This window comes from Mycteria americana, chromosome 4 (genome assembly GCF_035582795.1).
Source record: "Mycteria americana isolate JAX WOST 10 ecotype Jacksonville Zoo and Gardens chromosome 4, USCA_MyAme_1.0, whole genome shotgun sequence".
Classification (NCBI taxonomy): domain Eukaryota; kingdom Metazoa; phylum Chordata; class Aves; order Ciconiiformes; family Ciconiidae; genus Mycteria; species Mycteria americana.
In genome coordinates this window covers 26,186,087-26,213,074 of record NC_134368.1, presented here as the reverse complement: position 1 = coordinate 26,213,074, position 26,988 = coordinate 26,186,087, and the positions used below count along the sequence as shown (strand labels likewise).

The 26,988-nt window shown below is 37.3% G+C and overlaps 1 protein-coding gene across 4 annotated transcripts in view; it reads right to left on the bottom strand.

The window, feature by feature from the left end:
- Positions 1-26,988, bottom strand: part of NWD2 (NACHT and WD repeat domain containing 2) — a 57,845-nt gene that overhangs the window by 9,284 nt on the left and 21,573 nt on the right. For 2 of the 4 annotated variants that reach the window (XM_075499901.1, XM_075499902.1), the window contains exons 2-4: positions 26,019-26,107; positions 21,046-21,162; positions 849-1,052 (exon numbers count right to left, since the gene is read on the bottom strand). In XM_075499901.1, the coding sequence (XP_075356016.1) occupies positions 849-1,052; positions 21,046-21,162; positions 26,019-26,107 (410 nt within the window). Of the gene's footprint in view, positions 1-848; positions 1,053-7,840; positions 7,995-21,045; positions 21,163-26,018; positions 26,108-26,988 lie in introns of those variants that run through there. The other 2 variants (XM_075499904.1, XM_075499903.1) reach the window with 2 other exon arrangements.

Below are 26,988 nucleotides of genomic sequence, written 5' to 3'. Positions count from 1 at the left end.
ATTAGCCACATTATACTGTCTTCAACTCATTAAAACTCTTTCCGTGTCTCTTTTTCATGCTTTCAATGTTTTTTCATGCAACAGAGAAAACATTCTGCTACATAATAAGTGAATGCAGTGTAATGGTTTAATTTAATTTCTTGTATAATACACTATGCACTCAAAATGAAGTGAATACTCTGTTAAGGACTTCATTTTTTGTAAACTGAAATCTGTCCTTGGGTATATAGGATGTGTAGGAGGGTAGAACTGAGCCCTGAATAATATGCAGTTTTTATTGTCATCAATTAAATACAAATGCCTCTCTTAAAAATGATAATTAAGAGTGTTCAAAAATCTTCTGTTAGAATACAGTCAATAAGTTGAAAGTATGAGATCTGACTCGGGACAGCACTAAGCACTTGTTTGACTGTTAAAGAGCTTTCTTGTATGGGGATAGAAGGGAAAATGTGTATTTCCTCTGCAAATCCTGTTCATTGAAATTTAGCAAAAGCACAATACCAGGGCAGGAGAGCCTGAGCTCTCCCTCTTCCAGCATCAGGGAAGGGAAGATAAATCTGTACAACTGTCCCACTAGCCCCAACAGGTCACGAATGACTAGAGTCCGCTTGCTCTAGCTGTTATCAGAGAGTGCATCAATGCAGGAGTCATGACCCGTCGTGTTCCTTGGTGTTTCACAGCTGCGCCCTTCACCATGTATGGGAAAGGAGCATCACAGCACCAGTTGCTCAGGTGTGGACAGGGCTGTGGAAGCTAATTCAGAGACAGCAGCAAGTGCCTGGCCCTGGGGACCGCCCGCCACTGTAACTGATAGAGAAGAATTTTGTAAGGAGGTGACTATGACTTACCGTATTCTGGTAGTTCTTCAGCATTTCAGATTTTGGTCTGAGGTAATATGCTGGTGGCACTGCATTCTCATCCCTGCAATACCACTCTTCTAAAATCCTTGTCTCTAGCTTGGCCTCTACAGCAGCATCCAGGATCATTTCAAATTCTGCTGACTCAACTTCCCCCGGTATTCGGATGTTCCCATACTTCTCTCCCAGTAGGCCCTGTGTATTTGCAGGAAAGTAGGGATTAAATTTTTCTTTTTATTTATGCAAAAACCTTCCTCAGGATCTGAATTTCATAAAATTCAGTGTGGTAATAGTTTAATGACTTTGAAATTACTAGGAAGGGAAACAGATACAGTGTAAGATTAATTACTGTTGAGGGTACTGTACCGAGCTGCATCCTACTATGATGACTTGGTAAAATTTCAAGTAGATGTATTGTCTTTCTTAATATGAACTGGTAATAAAAATACAAAGGCATTCAAAAGAAGAAATTAAAAAATACCCAACATACTTTCTTAGCACAGTATTGACTTGTGTATTATTGATTCCCATTAGTCACAGGTTGGCATTAATCTCACATGCAAAAGCGAATGTGGAAATCCTTTACTCTGGACTCAGGATAAGGATGCATCTCTGGATTCTTTACCTCTTGGCTTTATTCTTGGTTTCCACAGTAATGGAACAGAATTCTGTTTGATGAAAATTCACATGATGTTATGTACAGCTCATACTGATATTATTAAAAATATGGCTTATACCAGCAATACCAAGGATCAATGTTGTAGAACGACAGGCTGCTTTGCTGTCTCATATTCCCTTGTTGCAAAAATATTCAATGTCTTTGCCCCGGTAGCTGTCCACTGAATGAACAGTGGGGCAAGGGAAAACAGTTTTGATCAAATACAAAAAGAAATAGAAATTTTAGTACTTAGATGCACATATTTGGTATACTGGCAAAGGTTTGTGGAAGTCAGTTCTTAAACTGTGGCACGGGAGATTTTTCACCTTCAAAACTGAGGATTAAAATATTGGTTGCGATGCTCTGAAGACATTTTTTTGAATTTATTTCCATAGTTTGCTGTCCATAAATATTTTATTAAAAAAGGATAGGGAAAAGCTTTATAGAAGATAGAGTTGCAGGACATTCCTGCATTCTTTCGACAGAATTTTTCAAATTTGTGATAATCAGCTTAATTCTGCATTCAAATCTTGTCCACAGAAGTCAGTGAGAACTCTCACTTCCTGTAAGTAGGATTTTTTATTTCTTTCCTCATTTAAATGTATTCAGTAAAGATTTTGAGTTAATGAGGAGTAGTACTTAATGTGGAGAGGAACCAACAGTATCAGCATCCTGATTTGAATCAGAAAGATCTCTTAGTTAAGTAATGCTAATGCAAATACAGTAGTACCCTAAAAATGTAAATGACCTTGTTTGTAAATAATAAAAATCACAATATTAATTTTTTTAAAGCACTCATCATAATGAGAAGCTGTTTTAAACTTTACCAGCTGTAACTAAACCCTGAAAATCAATAACTGATGATGATGAAGCCTGCTTCACTGATTATAAAAGCGTGAAGCTGCAGACCCCTTTTCTGAATCCAGTTGTGTTGGCAGAAGGTACTCAAGTGGCTCATCATGCTCGATGCTGTAGCCTCAGAGCAGAGACGTCAGAGCAGTGCACGTGAACACTTCCTAACCTCTTTCAGGCAAAACCACCTCAGACCACAGTTCACATTGTGTAAACTAACCTGGCTGATTTTTGCCTGGAGCAGATTAGGAAGAGCTCACATGAACTACAGTGCTGGCTCTGAATGCAAGTGGTTGGCATCCTCCAGCAGAGGAGTAATGACAAAGAGCTGGTGGACAGGAACAAGTCAATGTCAGTCTGCTGCTCAGGAGAAATGAAGGAATGTAGGAACTGTGATGGTTCCTATAGTCCAAGTTTCAGCTCAGACAAGTTCCAGCACCCAAGTCCTTCAAGAAGCTGCTCCAATAGAGGGGCATGAGGGGAAAGATGGGTTTTCCTGGCTGCCCATTCATAGCCCACAGTAGCTTCATTCAGGGTGCACATCAAGAAGTCAGGAGAAAGGAACAAATGTGTTCAGTAACTAGAATTAAATAATAATAATTTTAATGAAATGATCCAGTATTTTTACTATGTGAATTTATTTTTTCTGTGTGATCATTCTAACTAGTAGCTCCCCTCATAGAGAGAGCTACATTGCTTCACATAATGAGATAACTGGGGAAAATTTCTAAGTTTTTACCATTCTGATCTATTCATAGAGCCCTATAATTTTGGAATTCTGAAGCTGCAGAGGTTAAACAAAATATAGTATTTTTTTGCTTCTTTATTCAGGTAAGGTTAATAACTCATATCATGCTGAATTGCAAGCCTTTGCACATTCAGATTGATGTAGAAATCTCATAAATTTCTCTCAGAGGAGCTTCGCTATGCAAATTTTGCAATTACCTTGTATAGCAATTATTACTTGAAATTCATTAGGCTACACTTTTTCCGAATTTAAGTTCAGTGGATTCAACAGACAGTTGCCCAAGCAAAGATCAATAGCTGGGCCCTTCATTAACAATACTAAAATGTCAACATTAAAATGTCTGGTTTCAATGTACTGCATTTAATCAACTAAATTTGTTTTGGAATTATTCTGTGTACTTTTCTGCTTCTCTGGTACAGTTTGTGCTGTTCTCTCTCCACTGTACTATAGGTAAATAACAAAAGGCAGTACTTTAAAATGAAAAGACGGATGGCTTTTTTCTTGCATCTTTGTCATTGCATGTCATAATGTCATTGCAACAGATATTATGTAAATAATTCTGTATTAGGGATCATCCTCCTGCCTACTAAAGCAAAACACAATAAAGAGGAACTGTGACGTGATCAGAATACTAGAATCACTGTGGATGACTGTATCATAAGCTTTTACATAAAAAGGAGCCCTATGCAAATATTATTTGAAAGCCTTCACATTTTTTAAAATCAAATGTTAAACAGTAGAGGACACACATTTATCATGGTGTACCTTGGTGCTATAGATGACATTTCTAATATTTTGCTAGAACTCTAGCATTAGCTGAGGGAAGAACAGACATGCATAGAAGAAGAATCACACAGACAAAGGAGTGTCCTCCATTTGGATGATGGCAGTGAGCATCCGTAAAGCTTAATAAACAACAGAATGAGCCTTGGATCATTTTGCTTTGAGGTATTTCTCCTCTTCTTGTTTGGTTGTGGTTTATGGAAAAATTTTAAGGTTAATCTTAAAAGATGAAACAGGCATACTGCTAGGAAGAAAAGGAATGAGGAAGTGTGGAGGAAAGAGAAGACTGAGCAAATATACATTGCACTGCAAGGTGAAAACTGAGTCTAGCTTGTTATGGTTGACATCTAGTGTTCAGGAGAGCCTGAAGCTAACAGCTGTACCAAGAAAGGAACACATCAGTTGAACATCACGTAAGGATCTAAGTGTGCTAAAATATTTTGTTTTAGAACTTAAAAAGTGGACCATGGCAAGAAGGAAGCTGCAGAGGCCATGCCAGCACCCCACTGCCATGTATTTTTTTCCCTGAGAACTGCTCAGGGAACAGCAGGCAGCACGGTGCCAACCAGTCTTCTGCAACTGTGCCCACTGCCCACCAGAAAACTATGGTAGGGATTGTGGTAGAAGTCCTCCATATAAGCTGCATGAGTTGGCCAGGCCCAGAGCACACCTCTGAAACTTGGCTGTGTTTAACTCAGGAATACTGCTTCACGTGGCTGGTGTGAGCAAGGACTCCATGTTTTAGCCAAAACTTAGGCATTTCTGCAATTAAAGCAGACACCTGTGGCACCTACTTGGTGAATATGTGCATTTAGAAAGGCAATTAAATGAGTTAGTGTCTTTGACGTTCTAATACAGTAGAATTGACAAGTAAACAAAGAGAAATAGAAATAGGAACAGGATAGGGAGTAAAAAGAACAGTACTGGAATGAGGAAGGGAATTGACTACACAAGAAGAACAAGCAAATCATAAATACTGTGCTGAGCAGGTCTATCATTCAGAGCAGGGCAATCCCACGCACTGCACTGCAGCTGTGTTCCTCTTAGTGCCCCAACAGAAGTTAGCTGAGGTTCTGGTATTACTACCTGACTCCATGTAGCCATTTGAAAAATACTCTGGTAAAAAATTTTATGTGGTAGAAGACTTTTCATGGAGTCATTCCTGTGCTTTCTGGTAACTCCAGACTAGCCTGAATCTACAGCCCAGTTTCACTGGCCATTTAACTGAGGTACTGAAACACAACTTTTCATTTTTCTGGAGAAGACTAAAGTAACTGACGCTGTTTTTCTAAAGGACTGTGGTATCACACCCCAATGCTGGAAGTAGGAGGCATGCTGAGTAAATGCAGCTCTTCTCTACTGAGAGACTGATGCTTGAATGCTGGGTTAGGTCACATAAACACACCAGGTTCCTGGGGAACAGTTCTTCACCTAAACACACCTTCCTCCAGATGCACTGCATGTTTTCCATTAACAGGGGTCACTACTAAAAAAAACCAAACAACTAAGGACTATAAAGAGACTATGTGTGTTTGCTGGAATCTTAATAAATGATTTGTTTGTAAGGCTACATCAGAGCCTTAGGATGGGTGCATATGCATGCACAGGCTGTGAAAGCTGCATCTTCCCATGTTTAGACAGAGGGGTGAGGCTTGGAAGTATCTCCTTCTAGCTGGTACCAGGGAACAGCCACCTCCCCTCCACTCTTTTGGTGTCATTATGGTTAAATTTATATCTGGCTGTGTAAGTGTAGTCTATCAGGGTACCACAAAACCACTCAAACCTTTAGAGACCTAAATGAGAAGCTCTGAATTGCACTTTTCCTCCAGGGGCTTCAGTGTCTGAACTGCATCCATGCCAGAGGCTTGTAGCAGCCTCTGGAAATATCTGCCCCCCTCCCCATATTCCCTATACATTCAAGTAAATGCAAATTTCTTCATAGAAAAATGAAGAAAAATGAAGCAACAGAATTGAAAGAAAATATAATTTCTCCCAATCTTCATGTTGTTTCATACCAAGTCTGCAAATAAGAATACTGTTATTTCAGACCTTTATGAAAAATATCACAGTACTCTACAGTAATAACCTGAAACTTCAATTTGTGATAACAACATTGCAGCATTTTGATGGTTATTATAGGAAATTATTTTTAAAGGGAACAGTAATGTTTACACTATGTTCAGTACCAAGAGACAGTTTTATATGCAGACTCGTGAATCAAAATCTCCCACCTGATGAGTCATTTTCCTTTAATAGTAAAACAACAAATTAAAGATTCATTAGATTGAAGGTGATTGAACTGTTTAAAGCTACCAGGCTGGCAAACATGTAGAAACCTCTCAGCAACCATTTGTATCTAACAAAACTTTATAGAATTAACACAGAGCAACCTCAGCAGTAGTCTTGTTAGCTTTGTTGAGCCTGAGGCTGAAGTTACTATTAAATGAAGTTTAAAAAATTACTGTTCAGATCCAGATGGGAAATATTTTTCCCTCTGATCTTCTTGGTGTGGAAAGGTATTAAAATTATAGGCACAGTCACAACAGTGACCAAAAGGAGGAAACAAAGCAGATTTGGATTTGATCTTGATATGATCGATTCATAGTGCATCTCATGTAATTAGTTCAGACATCATCATGAAAATGTTCATGAACCCTAATACCATACCTTTTATTAATAGAGAACAAGTTGAAATTTTAGATACATTTAATTCCAACTAAGATATTTAGTGGTAATTTTAATAAAAACAAGCTGTCAAATAACAGCAAGTTATATTCATTACTGATTGGTTTCATTAATCTGTTTTTTTTTTTAAATTGTATGTTAACATCTGCAAACCAAGTAATTTGAAAAGTCAGATTTGTAATGTTTTGTGAAGTGATTCAGATACTTGTCAACTTAAGAGCAACAATTTTTTTGCTGTTTTGCCAACACAGAAAGTGTCAGATTCATTGAAAATATAGTTTTGTAGCTGGTGAACGACCTGATCCAATGATCTTTTGCTGGGCTTCATGGGATCAGTCCTACCACTTCTACTTCTTGGTCTTTGTCAAGTTCCACATCTGACACTGAAGCGCATACAAATGCCCTCTCTGCTTCTTCTCAGAACAGTCCTGGATTGCCAACTTTTTGAAGAATAAGCATTCAAGAAATCATCTTTGAAGGAATTAAATCTAACCACAATTAATTTTTTAACCTAAGATACCTCTGTGTGTCCAGAGCTAAGCACCTTAAACAATTTGTTTTTGCAAGATCCATGAGGGATTAGGAAGTATTATTGTCCCCATTCGACATAGGAAGTAGGTGCAGGGAATTAAGCCTGGGCAGGGATTCAGAGCTGTGACAGGCATGCAGTGGTTGGCTATAACTGGGTAGTGGAAGCTGTTGTTCCTAATTCTCAGCCCTGTCCTTACAGAAACTGCTCGCTACTAAAGGAGGAAAGCCTTGCCCACTCATGAATTAGGTCTTGAGTGACTCATATTTCAGCCTGCTAAATTAATGTAAGCTTAAACTGAGATCACTTATTCAAAGTAGAACAGCTCCATTAGGAGAAAGAGAGTATCTCACATTATTGAAGATGCAAGCGCGAAAATTCTTCATGCTCTGTGCTGAAAATTGCCTGCAGGCACCCAACATCAGCATTCAGGTGCCACTGAGATGCACCAAGTGGTTTTTCAGCAGCTGCTTGACTTGTAGGGACTTCAGTGCTGTTAAAATGCCTTGGGATGTTATATCGTTCATCTGTTGTCAAGGGTTGGGAAATGATGCTCCCACTGATGTCCCGGAGGTGTGCTTCTACCATCCTCAAGGGAACTGTGGATTGCAGTCTGGTAGAAGCTCACGCCATGCCTCACCAGGAGGCCTTGGGCAGAAAACTGGAGAGGAGCAGGCTGTAGCTAGTGGGTCATAATCTAAAGCAAGACAGGTAATGAGGGAGCTCACCTGTGGAGCAAGAGGCCTGTTTCAAAATCCTCCTGAACTGGAAGAAGGACAAGTCTGTGGTCACCAGGTATGTACCCTACTGATCGGGCTTCTGGGCATCAATGATGGGGTAACAGTAGCGTGTCAAAGCTCCTGCTAGTGCAGCTCCTCTCTGTATATGAAATCGCATAGCTTTGTATAAGTAACTGAATATTAATTGTAGCAGGAACATGAACCTTATCTTTCCACAGTTTGCATGAGTGCCCTAATCAAGGGCTACAATGTCAGTCCTCTGGATCCCTGACTCTCCTGTGGTCACTTGCTCTTCACTGCCTTCTGTGAATCCCTGGGGTTAGAGATCGAACTCTCTGCTTCCTCAGCCTGCACTTCTAGGCTTCCTTCCTCTTGTAGTTAAAACTTTCTTATGAAATAAAAACTCTTTTCCTCTTTAAAGCCATACATTTCAGTCAAATAGCCATTTTACTGAGAGAAATGTGGTTTTTGCACTACTGCTTACTGTGATGTTAACACATCTATTAGCTGATAAAAAGTATGTTACTCAGTAATAGATCAGACGGCTATAGACAAAAAAGATACATAAAGAAAAATACAGTGAAAGGCTGACATATCTATTTAACTTCAGTTTTAAAAAACCTCAAATTTCTTATAAATGTTTTGTCTAAAAAGCATACTTATTATAATCAGATGCTAATACCCATCAATTTCTTTCAACTGATATATATGTATGTTCGAATTGAAGTCAGAATCACTTCAGCATAACTACAATAAATGCTCCATTGTTTTCAAACCTTACTTTTTATATATATACTGGCTACATTCTATGTCCTTCTTTCATATTGAATTTGGATGTGCTAACACAGTGCATTTGCATGTGCAAACCTGCCTAGGTGGCACATTCAATTCAGGGAAGGCACACAGGATTTGTAACATGCAGGTGTATTTACCCTCCTGGTCTGCAGAAATGTGGGCTTAATTGACATAACCAAATATATAGGTAAATCATGTCTTCAAAATCTGGAACAAATGGTCAGGATACCAATTTTTAAGGGCCTTCTATTTAACATCCTGTTCAAAGAAATTTAGTACAACTATGGGTCTTTTTGGTTTGTTGCCAGTAGATTGTAACTCTATTGTAACAGTATCCTATAGAAGTTACTTATGCGAGGTAAGATGTTCAGGTGCAGCCAGAAACATTTTGGGGAAAAAAAACCCCAACAAAATAACAGGATTAGCTGGAACCTTGTTTCTGAGAAATAAATATGATTTGAATTGAAACTGAGAACTTTACTACCAGAAACAAACAGAAAATAATGTCCTATATGTTTTTTTTTTCATTCCTTAAGGCAACAATAGCCAATTCTTCTCAAACTCAAAGCAAAAATACTAATGGCTAAACAACAGTGAATCATCTGAACTGAAACTAGAAAGGTATATTTACTTAAATTTATTTTCAATGCACTAATGATTTCAGTAAGAAGAAAAACAAATATATGAATTAATTGAAAATCTCAATGGAGTATATATGTTAACTGCTTGTTAGGGTAAACTCCAAGACACTAAACTGAACTGAAGTAAACAACTGAAACCAAGATGGAGAAAGCTATAGTAAGGCACTTCATCTAAACCAAGTTTTAGGAAGCTGGAGTTCCAGAGTAGCTGGTGCCCAAGAGTTGTCTTGAAAATAGCTGTTTCTACTCCCTTTTTTTCCTTCTAGCTGCAATAGGGTATGCTGTGAGGGCCTCCTGATACATTCAGAGAGAGAATATTCTTCGTAAATACATTTGACTGCTTTTCTTGCCTATTCGTGGTAGTGATCAAAGGACAAAAGTTATGTTGCACTGGAATTAAGTCTCCCCAAAATACTTCCATTGGAAATCAAAAATATGAAAAAAAGGCCAAAAAAGTTGTAACCTGTGGTTTCTTGGATGTACAAGTCAAAGTGCCTTCAGAAGAGCATTTTTCTTCTACTGCCAACAGTTGTAAGACAGTGCAAGTTAGCAAACAGAACATCAGAGCTGGTGCAGAACTCTTAAATCTTCTTTCCACTTTTGCTTCATCTCAGTATGGAAACTGGTAACTTCCTGATGCTTTTGCCACTGCCTCAGATTGCCTATCTATAAAATGAGGCTAATGATAGCTTGCAAAATAAGCATTTCTATTTTGAGTGTTGATACACAAAGGATCTTGTGTATTTATGTATCAGCAGGGATGGGACTGTTGCTTTGCATTGTTTGTCCTGTTCAGTTTTTAAGGGAAAAATTATACCACAGAGCAGTATCAAACATTGTCAATTGATTTTTCTCCATACCTAGGTGATAATAATAGTGTCCATACCTCAATCCTTTGGTTGAAGCTTATGGGTCAATACATTTAGTTTTAGAACTTCAGCTGACTGTACAAAACATAAAATAAGAAAATTTTTAATAGAAATTATTGAAGTGAGTAGAAAACTGAAGGCATAATAAAGTAATTTCTGTGCTGAGAAATAGATGTATTTTTTTTCGACCTGCCTGGATATGCATTTATGTTTCTTGGCTTGAGAAATGTTGCTGTGCATTGTTTCACAGAGCCATGCCCTAATTTCTCTCTTCCTTTTTTCCTTGGAGGTGCTCCAGAAGTACACTGGGGGGCTATAGGTTTTTCAGAAACTTGAGATGGGTATTGGTTTCAGTTCCATGATAAACAAAAACGGGCTGTTGAACTACCTTGTAAGAAAACTGACTGGAATTGGGACTGGAAGGATGAGGTGCAAGTGCTGAAGTCTTTTGCTGTGAGTAATTTTCCTGAAACTGAAGCACCAGTTTAGTTCATTTTGTTGCCTCTTCCTTCACTGTTTGTCATTGCTGGGTCTTTGATCTCCCTGAGCATGGCTGCAGGTGAGAAAATCAGTCAAAAAGAATAAAATTAGGAAAGAGGTCTGTGAATAAAGGTAGGGTAGAGGAAAGACTGGAGAAGATTTTGCCTGCCTCTGGCTATAGATTTGAGCTGCTCACTCACTGATTCTCCTCCAAACAAATGTATTATTCTCGCGTTGCTCTTTTTGTGAAATTGGGTGGGAGATTTCCTGATGGGCATGTACATTTTTGCTCTCATATAAAGCTCAGGACCTTGCAGGTAACTTCTACTGCAGTCCAGATTCCTGTCAACTCTCTGACAGGTCCTGTAACACTTTATAACAGTGGAGCTGGGTAGAAAAACAAACTACAAGGGCTAGGTTTAATAAAAGACTTTAGCACCCAGCCCAGACTGGAGTCAATAACCTTGCCTGTGGAAATCACTACCCTTCCTACAGGGACTGGGAAAGGTACCTTTCCTGGAAACAGCAAGGAGATCAATCTTGTCTTTTAGAGGAGGGCATGGTGGTGTAACCTCCCCTGCTTTGTAAAATAATCACAACACTCACCCAAGCAGGGAGGAACTGTGAAAGGGTTTGAAATCCTGTCTTGCATCTCATAGGTGAAGGCTGGCTAATGGAGAAAGGCTTCTCCTACTGTTGCTGTTTAATGATGTGCCTTACTGAGCATGCAGGGATGCTGGCATCACAGAGCCAGAAGGGAAGAAGATAACTCTGAGCCTATCGGTGTAGTCAGCTGGGAGGACAGGGCACTGGCTTCTGGACACCAACCCCAGGAGTTAAAAACTAGGACTCCTGCATCCTTACTGCCCTCTTTGGTATGCTTCATATGTAAGAAAGGATGCTGCCTCAATGCTGCATCCATGCACCCTCTAAAAAGAAGGGGCCATATCTTTGTTTTCTGGGAAATATGATCTTGCTAGTGTTTATCAGAAGGGCTGCTTAGTTTCTAAATTCCTATTTTGGGATGGTATTTAAGTGATAAATGATGAGCCAAAGAACTTAGATTAAGGTAATGTTGACCACGGCAAGAAGAGATGAATTCTGCCTCTAAAGGATTAACAGAGAGGCATCTAGTCTGTAGTCACCGCCAAATGTGCAGCAACGGAGGAGGGGTTTTTAGGACTGCAAAACCTATCCAAATCCTACTGTAAGCACATACACACACTCTTTACTGGAAATAAACCTACATATTTATGCTCTTCTGTAACATAATTAAACTGTGTTTCTCAGTAACATATATAGCCACTATGAAGGTATTAGAAAGTGTTAATTAATTAGCATTATCAGAAGAAGAGATCACTGATGGTATAACAGAGTTTTTAACACCCCTCCTGACTTTAGGAAAACTGAAGCTAGTTGTAACATGATATGACATTTTGCTACAAATTTCTTTTTGCTGTTTTTCTCCCCTTCTTATTAGAGCTAAACAGATTGGTATTTGTTGAGTCTACAAATGAAAACCTAATTTTGTAATTAAATGTCAAGAAAATGATTTCACAACTTGCATAGAATAATACAGTCCCCATGAGCCTGATATGACCCAAGACTGTGTAGTGTGTAGCGAAACACCTAAAACACCATTAATAAACATGTTTTGCAGGGATATAAAATAAATGAAGGCCCAAAGGCAAATTGTTAGTATAAGGGACATTAGCTCTAGCAGATTATAATGCCACCTCTCTACAGCACCCAGAATTTTGTGTTTATCACAGTATGCAAAACAAGTAGCATAATGTAACATCAAATCTGCTTTGCAAGTACACGTGGAATGGCCTATATTATTTATTTTGACTAGTTCCTGGATTTTGATGACTTCTATTTGATTTCTGTATGCTTATGTGCCAATTGTAACAAAACATTCTTTTCTCCAAGCCAGCTGGCATAAGTTTCAGGGCTTGTTATTTGGGACAGTTGGTGGCTGGTACCCTCTGAACAGATACTTTATCAATCTAGTCCTTCAATGAAATGATTAGAGAAGAAAAGAAATTATTAGATAATTCCTTGCACAAGAAGAGACATATAGACAAAGAGTATAATTTTCCTTCCCCAGCAATGCTAGCGGTATGATGGCCCAGTAAACTTAAGACTGATGTGGAACTATCAGTCCCTTCTGTATGTTCTTAAATTATTTGTATGTGTTTCCTACTTTTGACACGCTTGGAGGGAAAGAACTGTTTTTTCTGGTTTATTAAATATTATAAATTTGTAGGGGGCTAGAAAGGACAGTAGCATAGTTGCAGGATGAAAGGAACTAATTCCTATGCAAGGAACTAATAATCTGAACTGTAATAACAGTTCAGGAGAGAAAGAAAAATGTAGAAGGGATCTTCAAAAAAGCTGAACTGAAGGAAAAAGACTAAAGCAAGCACTGTCACAGTAGACATTAAAGTTTTCCTTGCCTTCCTAAACCACACCCCTTACACACTTGACAAAGATTGTGGCTGATGAAGAATAGCATTACTTAAGGTATTCAGAGTGTCAACAATCTTTACAGTTAATTCACATCACCAAATACTACGGTAAGAATGTTAACCCTGATAATTTAATTTATATTAAATATCAATCCATATTTTCATAAAGTCACCTTCAGGAATGCCACATTTAAAAAACTTTTTTCTTCAATATTACCCAATATTAGTTTTCCATTTATAATATAGATTAAAAAAATCACCTTTAAAAATCCTCTTAGCTTTCACTTACCATACTTCTTCAAGAAGGGAACAGGTTAAAATAAAGCCTTACCCATAGTAGCTTTCTATTGGGTATCTTCATGCCTTTTCTAACACTAATTTTTAACTAAAAGGTAATCGGACCTTAAAATAATGGTAAGTGTACAAGGACTAAATACTAAATACTGCTTGCAGGTAATAGGTCAAGTCGTTAGCTAAATGTTTAAAAATTCTGTAGCAAATCCCCATGGGAAACGAATGAAATATAGCAAAGAACATCAGGTCATGACACTTCTCTCAATAAAAACACGATCTTGCCTATGCCATGCAATGGCATGACCGAGAGGCAGAGTATACGCTCTGCAAGAGTATGTGGCCAGGCGATGCGCTGTTTTTCCAGCCATGGGTAGCACTACTATTCTAAATTATTTTTAAACAGTTTTAAGCATTAAAGTAATTTCTATACTATGCAAAATAGTTAACAAGAAAAGAACATGTAGTTTACTCATGATAATTACAGTCTCCATAGCATTCTAAGCAAGTATTCTCCACTTCATTTTTTAGAGGTGGAATGGAATAAAAAGTTACTCTGTGAGGTCTTCCAGTTATGAAAGAAAGAAGCACATGATAATTAGCTGCTACATGGCATGCTAACAGAACAGTAACTCCAAAAAAAGCACCTAAAAAAGCACCTTGCACTGAAAGCAAATATTTTAAGAGAAAAGAGGTAATACCTTATGGATGCATACCAGCATCACTATGAAGAACACTGATATTGTCTCTTATTTTACTTCTGTAAATTAGTATCTTTCATTGAAGAAAAAAGGATCCTGTGAAATTATACAGTCTGATTATCTTAAAAAACCAGACCCAGCTACTGCTAGCTGGATTTAACAATAATCAGACTGAAAAGTGAACTAGTTACTTTGTGGGTAGGTGTTTGTTTCTGGGTCTGTTATTGGAGAACCAAAGGATCACTGAAGTGAATCTCTGTATTTGAGAAAAGGGAAGGTACATACCCTAGGTGCAAGCAATAGCATTAAGAGTTCTCTTTGAACTTATCAACTGCCTGCTAAATACTGTAAAGTATGCTCTTTCTTTACACAGAAATAGAATTGCAAGGTTTAGGATTAGGATACCCCCCCTCTTCTGCAGAATAGCCAATGTTGGCTTTCTGATTTAGAGTTTCATTTGTAGAACAGACCATTACATCTAGCTGATTACAATACTAGCCCAGAAGATGGTTTGGTAAAGCTCTTGAGGGTCAAGAGAAAATAAATCTCATAAATCTCATGCAGCCTATTTCTTCCTCTACACATTATACATAGAATGATGGAAATTTGAGTTCATGCTAATCTTGTTCTCACTAATATGGTCATTTATATTAAATATAATACTTAACCTTTCTGGACGGCAGCACCAAAAATTCTATTTATGTCAAGAAAAAGAAATACAGTGACTTAGCAGAAAATATATACAGTCTTCTGAGTGTAGGCTGAAAATCCAAGCTATTCTAAGACTACATCAAAAACCATACAATTTCTATGTTCCATGGAAAAGCTGCCTGATGAATCTTGTAGCTATTTTCAATGGGATATGTTTAAAAAATCGGTAAGCAATTTTAGACCCTAGATTTTAGATTTAGAGAATCAGAGATGATTCACAGGAAAATACATTCCCAGCCCTAAAGCAGATCAAGGAACTCACTTACAATAGCTTAATCATATAATATCACCCTGTGCTTGATTCCATTCTGTGTGCATGTGTGTTGTTCAGAGACAAACAACATGGAAAGGGATATACACCCTTTGCCTGTTAGTCTGGAGGCTGTGAAAGATGACCAAGGCTTGCTGAGACAAGTTGCATACTACGTCTTTAAAATTGAATTACTTTCTTCTATTTTGAAGGATTTAAAAAAATATACAGAGCTCTACTTTGACATTCACAGAAAAATCTTTCCTGTTGGCCAAGTCCATCTAAACCAGGATTAGTGTCCGCAGGCATATACTTCACTTCAGATTAATGCCAACAAGTCCTATGGAGCCATTCCTGACATGCTGTATGACCCCAACCCCACTTATGTTAGAGGAAGTTCTTATTTGGATTGTTTTGAATCAGATGTGGAGTGAGAAGAAAATTCATAGTTGATATTTGTTTCTTGGAATATACTTTATTGGGAGAGGTGGGCTGTTGTGCTATGTCTGGTTCCAGCTATTTCTCCTCATTCACTTAAAAACTATATATAGAGCTGCTTCCTTGAGGAAAATCAAATTCTGAAATGTACCAAGCACATGTAACTTCTGCTGAATTCCCAAGGAGCACTGGGTGCTTAGCATTCCCCCTAAGCTGGCTGTTTTACTATAGACACATTTGACTGACTTTAGCCTCCCTAACTGAAAATGTGTGGCAATTTTCCCAGGACAGCAAAAGTGAAATGTAACTCAGGTGTTCCAGAAGCTGTATATATTCAGTTTTCACATTAGGAATAAACCCTAAAGTAACACCAGAACTGAAATGGGAGTCGAGGAGATTCAGCACAGCTGGAGTAATATAATTTGGAATTTTCTCTGAGCTGGAATGCGCTCAGAATTAATTATCAACCATTTGTACTAAGCAAAGAGAACCAAGTAGCAGTGTACTTCATGCAATGATTAAAGCATGCATTATCCTGTAGGAACAAAAAGATCCAGAGATGTAAAAAACATTTCACTCCTCAATTTACCATATTTCATCTTCAATTTCAGGGTGATTTAAGGACATGCCAAATACTGTAAATTCCTAATATTCTTTTAAAATCCTACTGGAATCCCAATTTTATAATGCTAGGTCTTTTTTAATAGTTCATAAATGCTGAAATTAACAACAAGCTGTCAATACTTTGAGAGGGATAATGTAAATTACAATGTCTGTTCAGAGTAGGTAGAAAATGATTTTACTATACTTTGGACCAGATGATTTGAATGATGGGTGGGGAGATCTCTTAGGTTTGTACAAACCCAAACATATTTAATTGAGCAAACCCTTACAGGCTACAAACTAACATTTCATTTCCATTTCTCCCTTTCATTTTACAATTTTTCAGGACGTAGTCATGCAAGAACATCAGTTCAGGCAGAGACTGTGTGGTGCCGCACAGATGGAAGAGAGCACCCACGTGTTATAACTTGCAGGGTGTGTTTGAAGAGAAGTGCAGAGAAGCCTGCCAGTTCTCTCATCTGTACTAAGGCGTAATCAACAGCAGGTTAGTACTGGAGTATTAGTTAGGGAACCCCAATAAAAGGGCAGTAAACTTATGCTGCAAATAATCACTATAGACTAATGACATCCTAAATAGCTCAAGGCCTTCATTGATACCAAGCACTGTACTTGGGTTCCTAAATTAGCAATCTAACTCCTAGTGGCTCCTTGCTGTTAATGGAGAAACAGTCATCCAGAAGATGACTCAGATATTACTGGAGGTACTTATATCTTTCTATTAGTTGTTGAAGGTGTTGAGACTAGATCCGTAACAGGTGAATCCTGTTCGTGATCAGTACTAGTTGTGGGATGATAATATAACCTTTATTGTCACTCTACCATCCTGTCTGTATTGCCACCTCTTATGAATTTACTAGGAAATGTAACCCAACAATATGTAAAGGTTCCAGTGTTGCACTGAATGTATTTTGTCTTTGGTATCTTTATGCAATGCAGAGTTTAAGCAGTTCACAATGTAATAAATATACTGCATTTCTGTCTCTCCATGTAGATTCCAGAGACAACCAGTATGATTTCTGCATAAAATTTGTACAGAAAGTATTTTTCCCACAGAAACAGTACTTTTTGCCTCATAAATAAATCTTGATAAATTATTCTGTAGATCAAAAATAGAATGATATGTATTTACCTACGGTAAAGGCTATGAGTTTTTAAATGATCACATATAATAAGCACTGATTTTACACAGCAAAAACCCAACCAACCAAAAAAACCCATCCTAACCAAAAACCAAACTACTCCCCTCTCCCTTAATTGGATCAAGTGTTGATAGAGCTCAGGCAGTAGGTAATAGGGGGACTGTACATTCCCAAAGACAGTATCACAGGAAATGAATTACCCAGTTTTTTCAGAACTGCTTCCTCCTTTGTGTTTATGAATATGTGTTCATTTGGATTTTGTTGTTTTGTATCTGAAGAAGAGCTTAGGACTTCCAACTTACGCACTGCACTAATTTAAGAACTGCATTTCATGTTCTCTCCATCTGATATCACAATGCAGGTACAAAGTGCCATAAGGAAACACTTTCTAAAATCAATCCAGATCTGCTAGTTAATTCTGAGTAGTCTGATTTAATCCCAGATCTGTGTCTGAATTAAAAAAGCGGTAATTGAAAAGTAAAAAAAAATACCCAGCTGAATGGAAGTGGCACATTTTATAGAACTTTCTCAAGAAATGGGAAGTTGCCCAAAGCCTGCAGTGCCAAAGTCAGTTTTTAATTATGTTACTATAAATTAAAACTAATTATACTTGTTGGAGTAGAATCATCTTCCATTTGTGTTGTAAATTAAATAAATCCCATCCCACTAAGGTACAACAGAGCAAAAAACAAATGTATATAAAGAGATTTCTGTAGTTTTGCCAGTCTAGTCATTGGGAGAGCTATTACTCTGGCCCATACTAGGAAAACCTGGAATAAATATTGAAGTTGTTGGCTCACTGCAACCTCTTTGCTAACTGTTTTGTTCTGTTTAAAATTTCTGATTTGGCTTGATTTCTTTCCTTAGGAACAATATCAGGCAGGCAGTTCTTAACAGCTTCAAAATTCTGAGCTGCTAAAATATGCAGCAATGGTACATGACGAGGTTTCCTTCACTGTCAGAGATTTTAGAACATCCATGTCTAAGGACACTGGGTGTTGCTACAGGAAACATGCCATGCCTTTCTGTTCCAACTCTGTTTTTTCATCAAAGGGAAGATAAAAAGTAGAAAAATAAACCCAGAAAACTAAATTTAGTCACATAAGATGGAAGCTACCCAAACTCTCTAGAGATCTGGGCCAATGTGTGCTTGTGAAAAGCAGTGTCATGTCAGCATCAAACCCAGCCCAGACTCAGTACTCCAAGTCCCGGGCTCTTTACAGTCAAGCGCTGAGGATGGCCTTTGTTTCCCAGGGCTCTGAAGCTAAATAACAGAGTGAGGCAAGCAGGTGAATGAAACAGAGCCAGCAAGATGGTTGTAAGGGTGTGATAAAAGTACAGAACAACACATGCTACAGCTTGCTCTTTGTCTAATGTTTGGCATGGAGAGAAGTGATTTCCAGCCTTCACAGCAGGCAGTGTTTTGTATCCCTTCCGTCACCATGGGATTCTGTGATTTCAGTTCGCTAAATCTTTAAAATTCTTCCCTTAAAAAAAAAAAATCAAGAACTTGCATTTTTTTCAGAACTCTCTCTGCCTTATTATGAGAAGTCTAAGAATTAGAGTTCACTTACCTACGTTTAGGTATAGAGGAGAAATCTACCTTTTCTAAATTATTTTCTTAGCAAATAGACTATAAGAAAGAAAATTTGGAATAGCAAAAGCATGGTCTTAAAATTGTTTTCCATTGAAGTCTAACATCAAAACACAGGTTAATAAGTTGTAATTAAAGCTGTCAAAGGAGAGTGGCAGGTGTCCTTTGATGTCTGAGCGACAAGCATTTCCACTAGCCTTCCAGTTGCAATAAATGACTATGGAGAGGACAATCAGTAGGATATCAGTAGTAAATAGAAGCAATGTTTTTTTACTTTCAGACCAATCCTTGAAAACTTGTAGTAAAGACATGCAATAGCAAAATGCTTGCAATTTAGTAAAACTTACATTAATGATTAGTATAATAATTGACAAAATTAGTTAAGTAGGATTAGGCACATTTACTTGAAAACATTCAGGCTGATGGATAGATACTGAACAAGTCTGTCTTTTGCCCTGTATGCTCTGGTACTTATACAGCACTAGAATGAATCTGGAACTGAATTTATCTAATGTAGGCAGGATATCTATTTTTTTCTCTGCAAGCATTTTGCCTTAAAATAATGTTGGTTGTCTTCTTGGACACAAATGAAGAGTTTTATAGAGGTTAATTTAACTTGAGACTTATCCTAATATCTCCGCAATCCTACAACTATGCATAGAAAAATAACTGTCATACCTCCCCCATTTATGTCTCACAAAGATGGAGCCTCAAGACAGCTGATAAAGAATGAAATATGTTTTGGAATAACATAAATACTTATCTTTTAGAGAAGTATCCTTGATCATAGCAAATCCTACTCATTGTGTCCGTTTCTGTACTTTCACTGAAGTCTCCCTTGCACGTAGTACTTCTCATACACAAAATAAACCCACATGCTTCCCCAATCTTGTCTTTTGTTTTGATGCTTTAATAGATGCTGTTACGTATGCAGTATATATTGCTGAATAGCCAATCTCATTAGAGAGATTCTCTATCTAGATCTATCCAGAAAGTTAAAGAACAGCCTTACTCTTCACAGATAAAGAGGGTATGCTACTCTCTAAACAGCTGGGAAAAGGCATTTATCAAAAGTCATATATTTTTTGTCTATGCACTGAAAACTAATACAGTCAGCATACCATGCACTAAACTGGTCTTTAAATATTTTTCAAGTTAACTATGTTCATCTCAAAGCATGGTACAAATCTTTCTAAGCACAGAAGAAAGAGAAAAAAATGCACTACTCTGAATTGTATATTTAATACAACATCAGTGACAGCAAAATCTATTGTATATGATTCACTGGAAGGGAGAAAAGCATACCTGGCAGAACTTTATATACACATCCTACTCCCAGTGCCTCTCAGCTATTAGAACCCTACACAATGTTTGGCATGACTTCATAAATTCATACTGCTTCAGCTGTAAAAGCTGTGAGGGGTAGCTGAAGACTGTTGAGCTTGATGTAAAACAAAAGGTTCATCTACAGAAAAAGACCTCTCTGACATTAAAATAAACATGTAAAGCTTTATAAATCACTCCTGTAAAAGTGGTTTGGTCTCTCCTTTAGGCCTAATAGGAAAAGCCAGTGAAGATCTATCTTTTTTTGCCAGCTTTACTGACTCTTGAAGAATCCTAAAAGCAACGCTTGTTCTGGCAACCGTAAAGAGAAAGAGTAGGAAAAACACAAAGACTCAGAGCCTCCTCAGGTTGTCACTGACCTCCAGCCTTTTCACACTCTAATACCTGGCACCCTAGCTTGCCCTGGGTTTACGACACAAAACAGCAAAATGCAGATCAGAACAGAGAGTTCTTTGCTGCTGCTGTGCTTTTGTAAGTAAGTCCTTCTAGGCCAGCCAATAATGCATGTGTGAGAAGTGCAAGAATTAATTAGTGGTGGCCTCCTTAAAGAAGTAGTCCCTACTTCTGCTGTGACAGTAGTACAGTCATACCCTGTGGTTTCTAAACCCATCTCGCTGTGGGGACTGATCATGAAAGATCCTTCTTTCCTCTCCACTAATACTACGTAATCACTGTTAATCTACAGTGCTGTATAGGGAAACATTTGGATGCAGTATAGCAAATGTACAGCGAGGAATATCAAATATTTTAGAAAGAAGAAAAGTTCATTTGTTACTGAATCATGCATGTTAGGATAGCTAACATCATATTTTTGTTGTAAAGTAAAACATTATTTTTATACCCACAACAAAACATGGACCTGCAGAACTTTTCAAGCAATCTTCTAACAGCTTCATACGAGTCTTTTGCAGCTCAGGACTGTCCCATTCGTCTGCTTCGACTCCCCAGTATAAGTCTATGACCTGGAAAACAGTATGCAACATTGTTACTTTATCATATGCCCTTTCTACCTACCAAAATAATAATTAGCTTTGTCAACATTTGGTGTCCTGCTAAGCATTGCTCTGCAGTGCAGTAAAAGGCAATGAGGTCTATAGCCAGTCCTTACACAGACGAGCAGGGTTTCCTTAGGTAAATGACAATTCAAGCCTCTTATTTTCCCTCCCAGATAGTCCCTCCTGGGACAGTCTCTCATTTCATATTCATATTTTTTTTCAGAGATTAGCATGACAAGATCTTGATTTGATGTAGTCTTTATTTGGTACTAGATTGCATATAATGGATAGGTAAGAATAATGACAAAAGCATTGATAAAATCCTGGCTGCATGGAAATTAATGGGAGTTTTGCTGTGGATCACAGTCAAGACCATGACTTGACACCCTGTGTCACTTGTATCCACAGGATATAAACTCATCCTGTGCACATGGCTCAAAAGAAAGAATATGTGCGGTTCTGTAATATTGTACTTCCTTTGTTAGCTGGTCTTTGTTACTTTGGAAGCAGAGATTGTATAGATATGCAATGGCAGACAGCTTGCTGTCCAGCCTTTCATCTGTAGCTACAGACTCAGTTTTGTGATGGTAATTAGTTGCAAACAAACTCCTGGAAGAAACTGGAATATGGATGTTAAACTTATTTGAAGAAATTAAGTGATGAAGTATGATTTCACTACACATTTTAACTAAAAGGCTGAATTCTTACCGTGGGAAATTGAATTTAAAAGAATAGGGATCATATGTATGCATTTCTTTTGGAATAAAACTTATGGTACATGCTACTACTCTCTCATTTAAGCTACTATTGATTGTTAGCATCATGTATGTAACTTGAACAAAAAAAAGTCCAAATGGATAGTTAAAAAAAAAAATCAAAATTGTATTAAGACATGAATATATTACAGTATTGTTTATTGTAGTATTATTTGTACTGTGGATGCACTCTGCTGTTTCCATAAGAAACGGAATCACAAAACTAGCTGTTGTCTAAACAGATCATAAAATCAGCCTGAAGACCTAATATAAGAACTAATAATGGGTTGACGTAAAAGTAAAATTCACCAGTTTACAGCTGGTTAATCTCCTGGGAAAACTTCTCATAACAATAAATGCCAAGGTTTAAAGACCTAATCCTTGAAGTATTTATGCCCATGTTTAATTTCACTACCAACAGTCTCGTTGGTTATTTCTGCCAGAAAAGTTTGGGATGCGTGTCAGTGTTTGCTGGAGTAGGCCAAACACGAGAGGTAATGTGCCATCTGACTGATGATGAGTGAAATAGCCCAATGTATAGAATGCGCTGTAGCTTACACTGCCACGAAAATACATTTAATATCTTCTTTTTTTACAGAAACTCTGCTCCAAAATTTTGCTGGAACAAGCAGCTTCTGCTTTACAAAACTGCATCTCAAACAGCCTTCCTATTTCCCTCATTTGCACTGATTTCTTCTCTGTCCTTTTCTCTTTTAGTCTCATTAGGAAAAAAGTGTTCCCTTCGTCCTCTCTCCCTTCTGTTATTTATCTATACAGCTTCATTATTGAACTTCACATTGTATTCAGCTGTCTGATTACTTGAATGATGTATGATAGAGCTTAAGTGTTCTAGTCATAAAATTAGAGCATCTTAGCATACAGTCAAAAATATTTGAATTACTGGTTGAATGAATTTATTGTGCTGCTCAAGTTCATCTGAAACATAAAAGCAATTTCTATTTTAATTAACTGTTCAGAAATCACATTAATTCTGTAAATGTGAAGAGGAAATTCTCTAGACTAGCAGATATTGTAGGGGCTCAGCGGCTGCCTTCTGTGTGTTATAACGCTATAGATTATTTTTATGGAGTAACACAATTTTGGCACATAGTATCTTAACATGTTATAATTTTGCCCTGCAAGAGGAAATATTTTAGCCATCAGAGCTCTGAAAACACCAAGAATTTCAAAATGAGGGGCTTATCGGTTGTTCTTTACACTAACTAAAATAAACAGGATTTACAAAATTAAAGAAATGGAACAAGAAGACAACTGTATTTGATGCTGAAGTACATTTTTACTTACTCTTGGAAAAAGTGTGTGACAAACAAAACGCCCACTCTAACGTTCAGTAAGGCTGCCAAGGTGAGATGACAACCAGTGCTCTGTGCGAGAGCTGCTTACACACAGTGGACTGACCCTGGTCTAGTTCAGTTCCACACTAGTCACCTAACGGAGACTTTTCATTCATAATTCAGTGTTTCCTTTTGCTTATTTTAGTTTTTGTCCTACCAATCTTACGGTTTCACAGATTTTTCTATGGAAATGAAATAATTTTATCTTTATCGCTTCCAAGTGCTTAAAAAAACACTAAAAAATGTCATTCATGCAAAATTCCACTTTCCTTCTAGTATATATCACATGGTGAAAATTATTTGAAACAGTTCATTGTTCCCAAGAAGAAAAGAGTATGCTGCTACTTAACTATGGTTAGTTATCCTCCAAAAATCTTCTATTACAACTACTCTCTTTAACCTCTCTGTCCTCCCCTAAAAAAATACTGTATTTCAGGTACAAAACACTATGCACTCTGGAAGTCGTCTTCTCAGCTTACTTGCCTTCTGTCTTCACCAATACCTGTTTTTCAGAAATATCTTCTGATTCAATGGAAAAGGAAGTCCATCGAGCAAACAAATTCATAGAGTGATTGCATATATTCAGTTCTGCTTCCACACACATGGCTGTTATGTTCCCTAACAGCTCCCACCAACTTGAGGACGCCTGACAGATCTCATGCTTTGCAACAACTGAAACACTTATCGGTGCAGCCAGATGACTCAGCGGAAGCTGGAGCAATGAATGTACTCAAATGCATTTCATTTGGGTCACAATTTATCAGGAAGAGGGCGTCTTCAGGACACCCTATATTATAGTGCATTTGTGGTAGTCACACGCAAGGTAGTTCTTGTTTGGTCAGTAGAAGATTACATATCAGGATGAAAAGTTATGTGTTCTGCTCTGTACAGGGAAATATAAATTTATCCCTGCATCTGAAAAGTACATAATACTTTCTTGACACCACTGCACTAAAACCTGTCATCTTGATTTTGCATGCTAACCTAAGAAACTCAATGTATCAGGAATGGAAAAGGCAAAAAAAAAGTTTTGATAAAGTCTAACTCAAAGCCTCCTCCAAAATGCTTTACTACTTTCCCTTGGTAATTTTTTGTACGAATTTTCCTACTTTGCTTCCAAAGAAATGTGATAGCTTTCTAGCTGTTTTCAGAAATGTGTCAGTGGAGCTGTCTCTCAGACCTCATATCATGTAAGGATGCTCCTGGTGTGGAAACTACATAATAAAATAATTTGCTTCCATGAGTATCAACTAGAGTAAACTTAATTATTCCTCCCCTAGAGACCACATTGCAATCCATTTGAAGAAAGACATGTTTCCTCTCACAAACAATTCAGTGGATTATGATCTACTTGGAACAGACATTTCTCTCCTGTCACTGAATGTCTCCTCAAAGATGACTGAGAAATAAAGAGTTTATATTTTCCATTAATATCACATCGTAGTAACAGGATATCTTTTGCTATTCCTTGCATGTACCACTGCAGCTGGGACTTCCCAATCAGCTGATGAGCTAGGACCTTCAGATGAAATTCTTTTATAGCCATAATCAAAAATCACTCTGGAATTTACCACCATGCAGATTCAGCAACTCCACTGTGACTCAGGGAATTAAAACCAAATATCCTAATTTAAGAACTTGTTATTTTGATTAAAAACCAGCTGCATGTGCATCAAGAATAATACACTGGGAGGAACAGGATGTTGCATAAAAGGCAGTAGCTGTTTCCAAGTAAGCTACACTCTGGAGACCTGAGTTTTTGGGGTCACTAAGATGGGAGGTTAATACTAGTATGTGAGGAAGGCTTGAGGATGTAGAACCAGAATTTTTGAAAAACTGAACAACATTTTTACATCGCACACTGTATTTGTTTCTCTTAGCAGCGAGCCAGTTCCAGGCCTGCTGACATATATGGGACTTTACTGGATGACTTTACTGGACTGTGAATTAGGATATACCTGACTTAAAAGTACCAGTGACTTTAACTGTGATGCCAAACTCATGTGTTTTAAGTCAAATGCAACTGTATTTATTACCAGTTGGCTCTTACCAAAGATGTGGATGGGTCTGTGTCTTCCGTAACACAAAGGAAAACATGAACTGACTGAAGCAATGGGCATTTTACAATTGACATTAAAGCAAATTCCATAGTATATAATCACAATAGAAATGTTCCACATTCAATTCATTTTGGTAATCAGTTTCAATATTCACCTGGTTAAATTATTTTCCACATTACAGTGGAAGACAAACCCGTAGTTAGAGTGGATATAATACAACAATTGTGTGAATATACAGATGGTGCTACTTCAATGATGATTACATGAAATTAAAAATAAGTTGCATTAACTTAAGTATGGCTTCTGGAAGTACAACATGGTAATTGAGATGTAACATTATTTCTTCTTAAATACTTTGAATATCTAAAATAGGGGTGGTTTCATTAAGTTTCTAATGTGAAAGCCGTCAGTTTGTTGCCATATTGCTTTTACCACCAGTGCAATGTTGCATTGTAAAACCATGTGGTTTTTTCAGAATTTACCTCAAATCTGCCTGTAAAATAATTTAAGTACGTCAATTCAGTACAATTAGTATATGAAATACATTTTTTTGCAATTTTCTATTTTACCAATGATATTTAAAAATGTTATCTGTTCTAAATAGAGTTAATTTCAAGAAAAAGTAATGCAAGATTCAACACAACAAAACCTACCTGAAATTCCAGCCCATAGTTTTCCCTGCAGAATTCTCTCAGCTTAGGATACACATGTTCTCTTAGGGCGCTCCTTTCTGCTATTGTATCTGTGTCGGGGAAAAAGATGTTATTAATATTTATACGAACTCTGTTCTTTTAGTCAGAGATACAGATTTATCACATAAAAAAGAGCCCTTAAAACACACACACACACACAAAAACCTAATGAAAATCAAGTGCTGAGATTTGATCTCCAAACTGTACGTTGTACAAACACATAAATGTGTTTGTATGTGCAACATTAGGCTTCATACACATCTTAATATTGCAGCATATTTCCATACAGTGCAGCTGAACTGATTTTGTAATTCAGCAGTCAGAATTTATCATCAGTTTGACTTCTATGTAATTTTCAGGAAGCTGAATTTTACGAATTAGAAACACCATGGAACAAAGAGATATACCAAAGATGAAATAGATCACTATACTTAGAAATAAATCAATAACATGGCTTAATGACATTCTGTCAAACACTATCACTTTCTTCACCATCTTTAATCTGATAGTAAAAGGAGAAAGCTGTTAATAGCATCATTTATAGTATCTTTTGGTCCAGGTGATTCCTGCTATCATACTAAATGTGCACTTCTGACATCATGTTATTCTCATCATGCAAAATGACATGTGTTTTGATAACGAAGTACAGTATGGCAATGATGCCAAAATTATTATTAAGTTCTGTCTGTCCAAGTTAATCTGAACACATTTATATAAAACATATCGCTCAAGAAACATACTGTCAAATTTGCAGTAAATTTGGTTAGTAATGAAATCTTGCATAGATAATACATTTTATTGTCTCTCCCAGTAAGACTAAGCTACATCATGGATTTTGCTATGGCTAGATTGTGACCAGTGTCAACTGAGTTAAGACACCGAGGATGACACTGTTGCTAAGTTATTTTCAAAAATAAAACACAACTGTTGT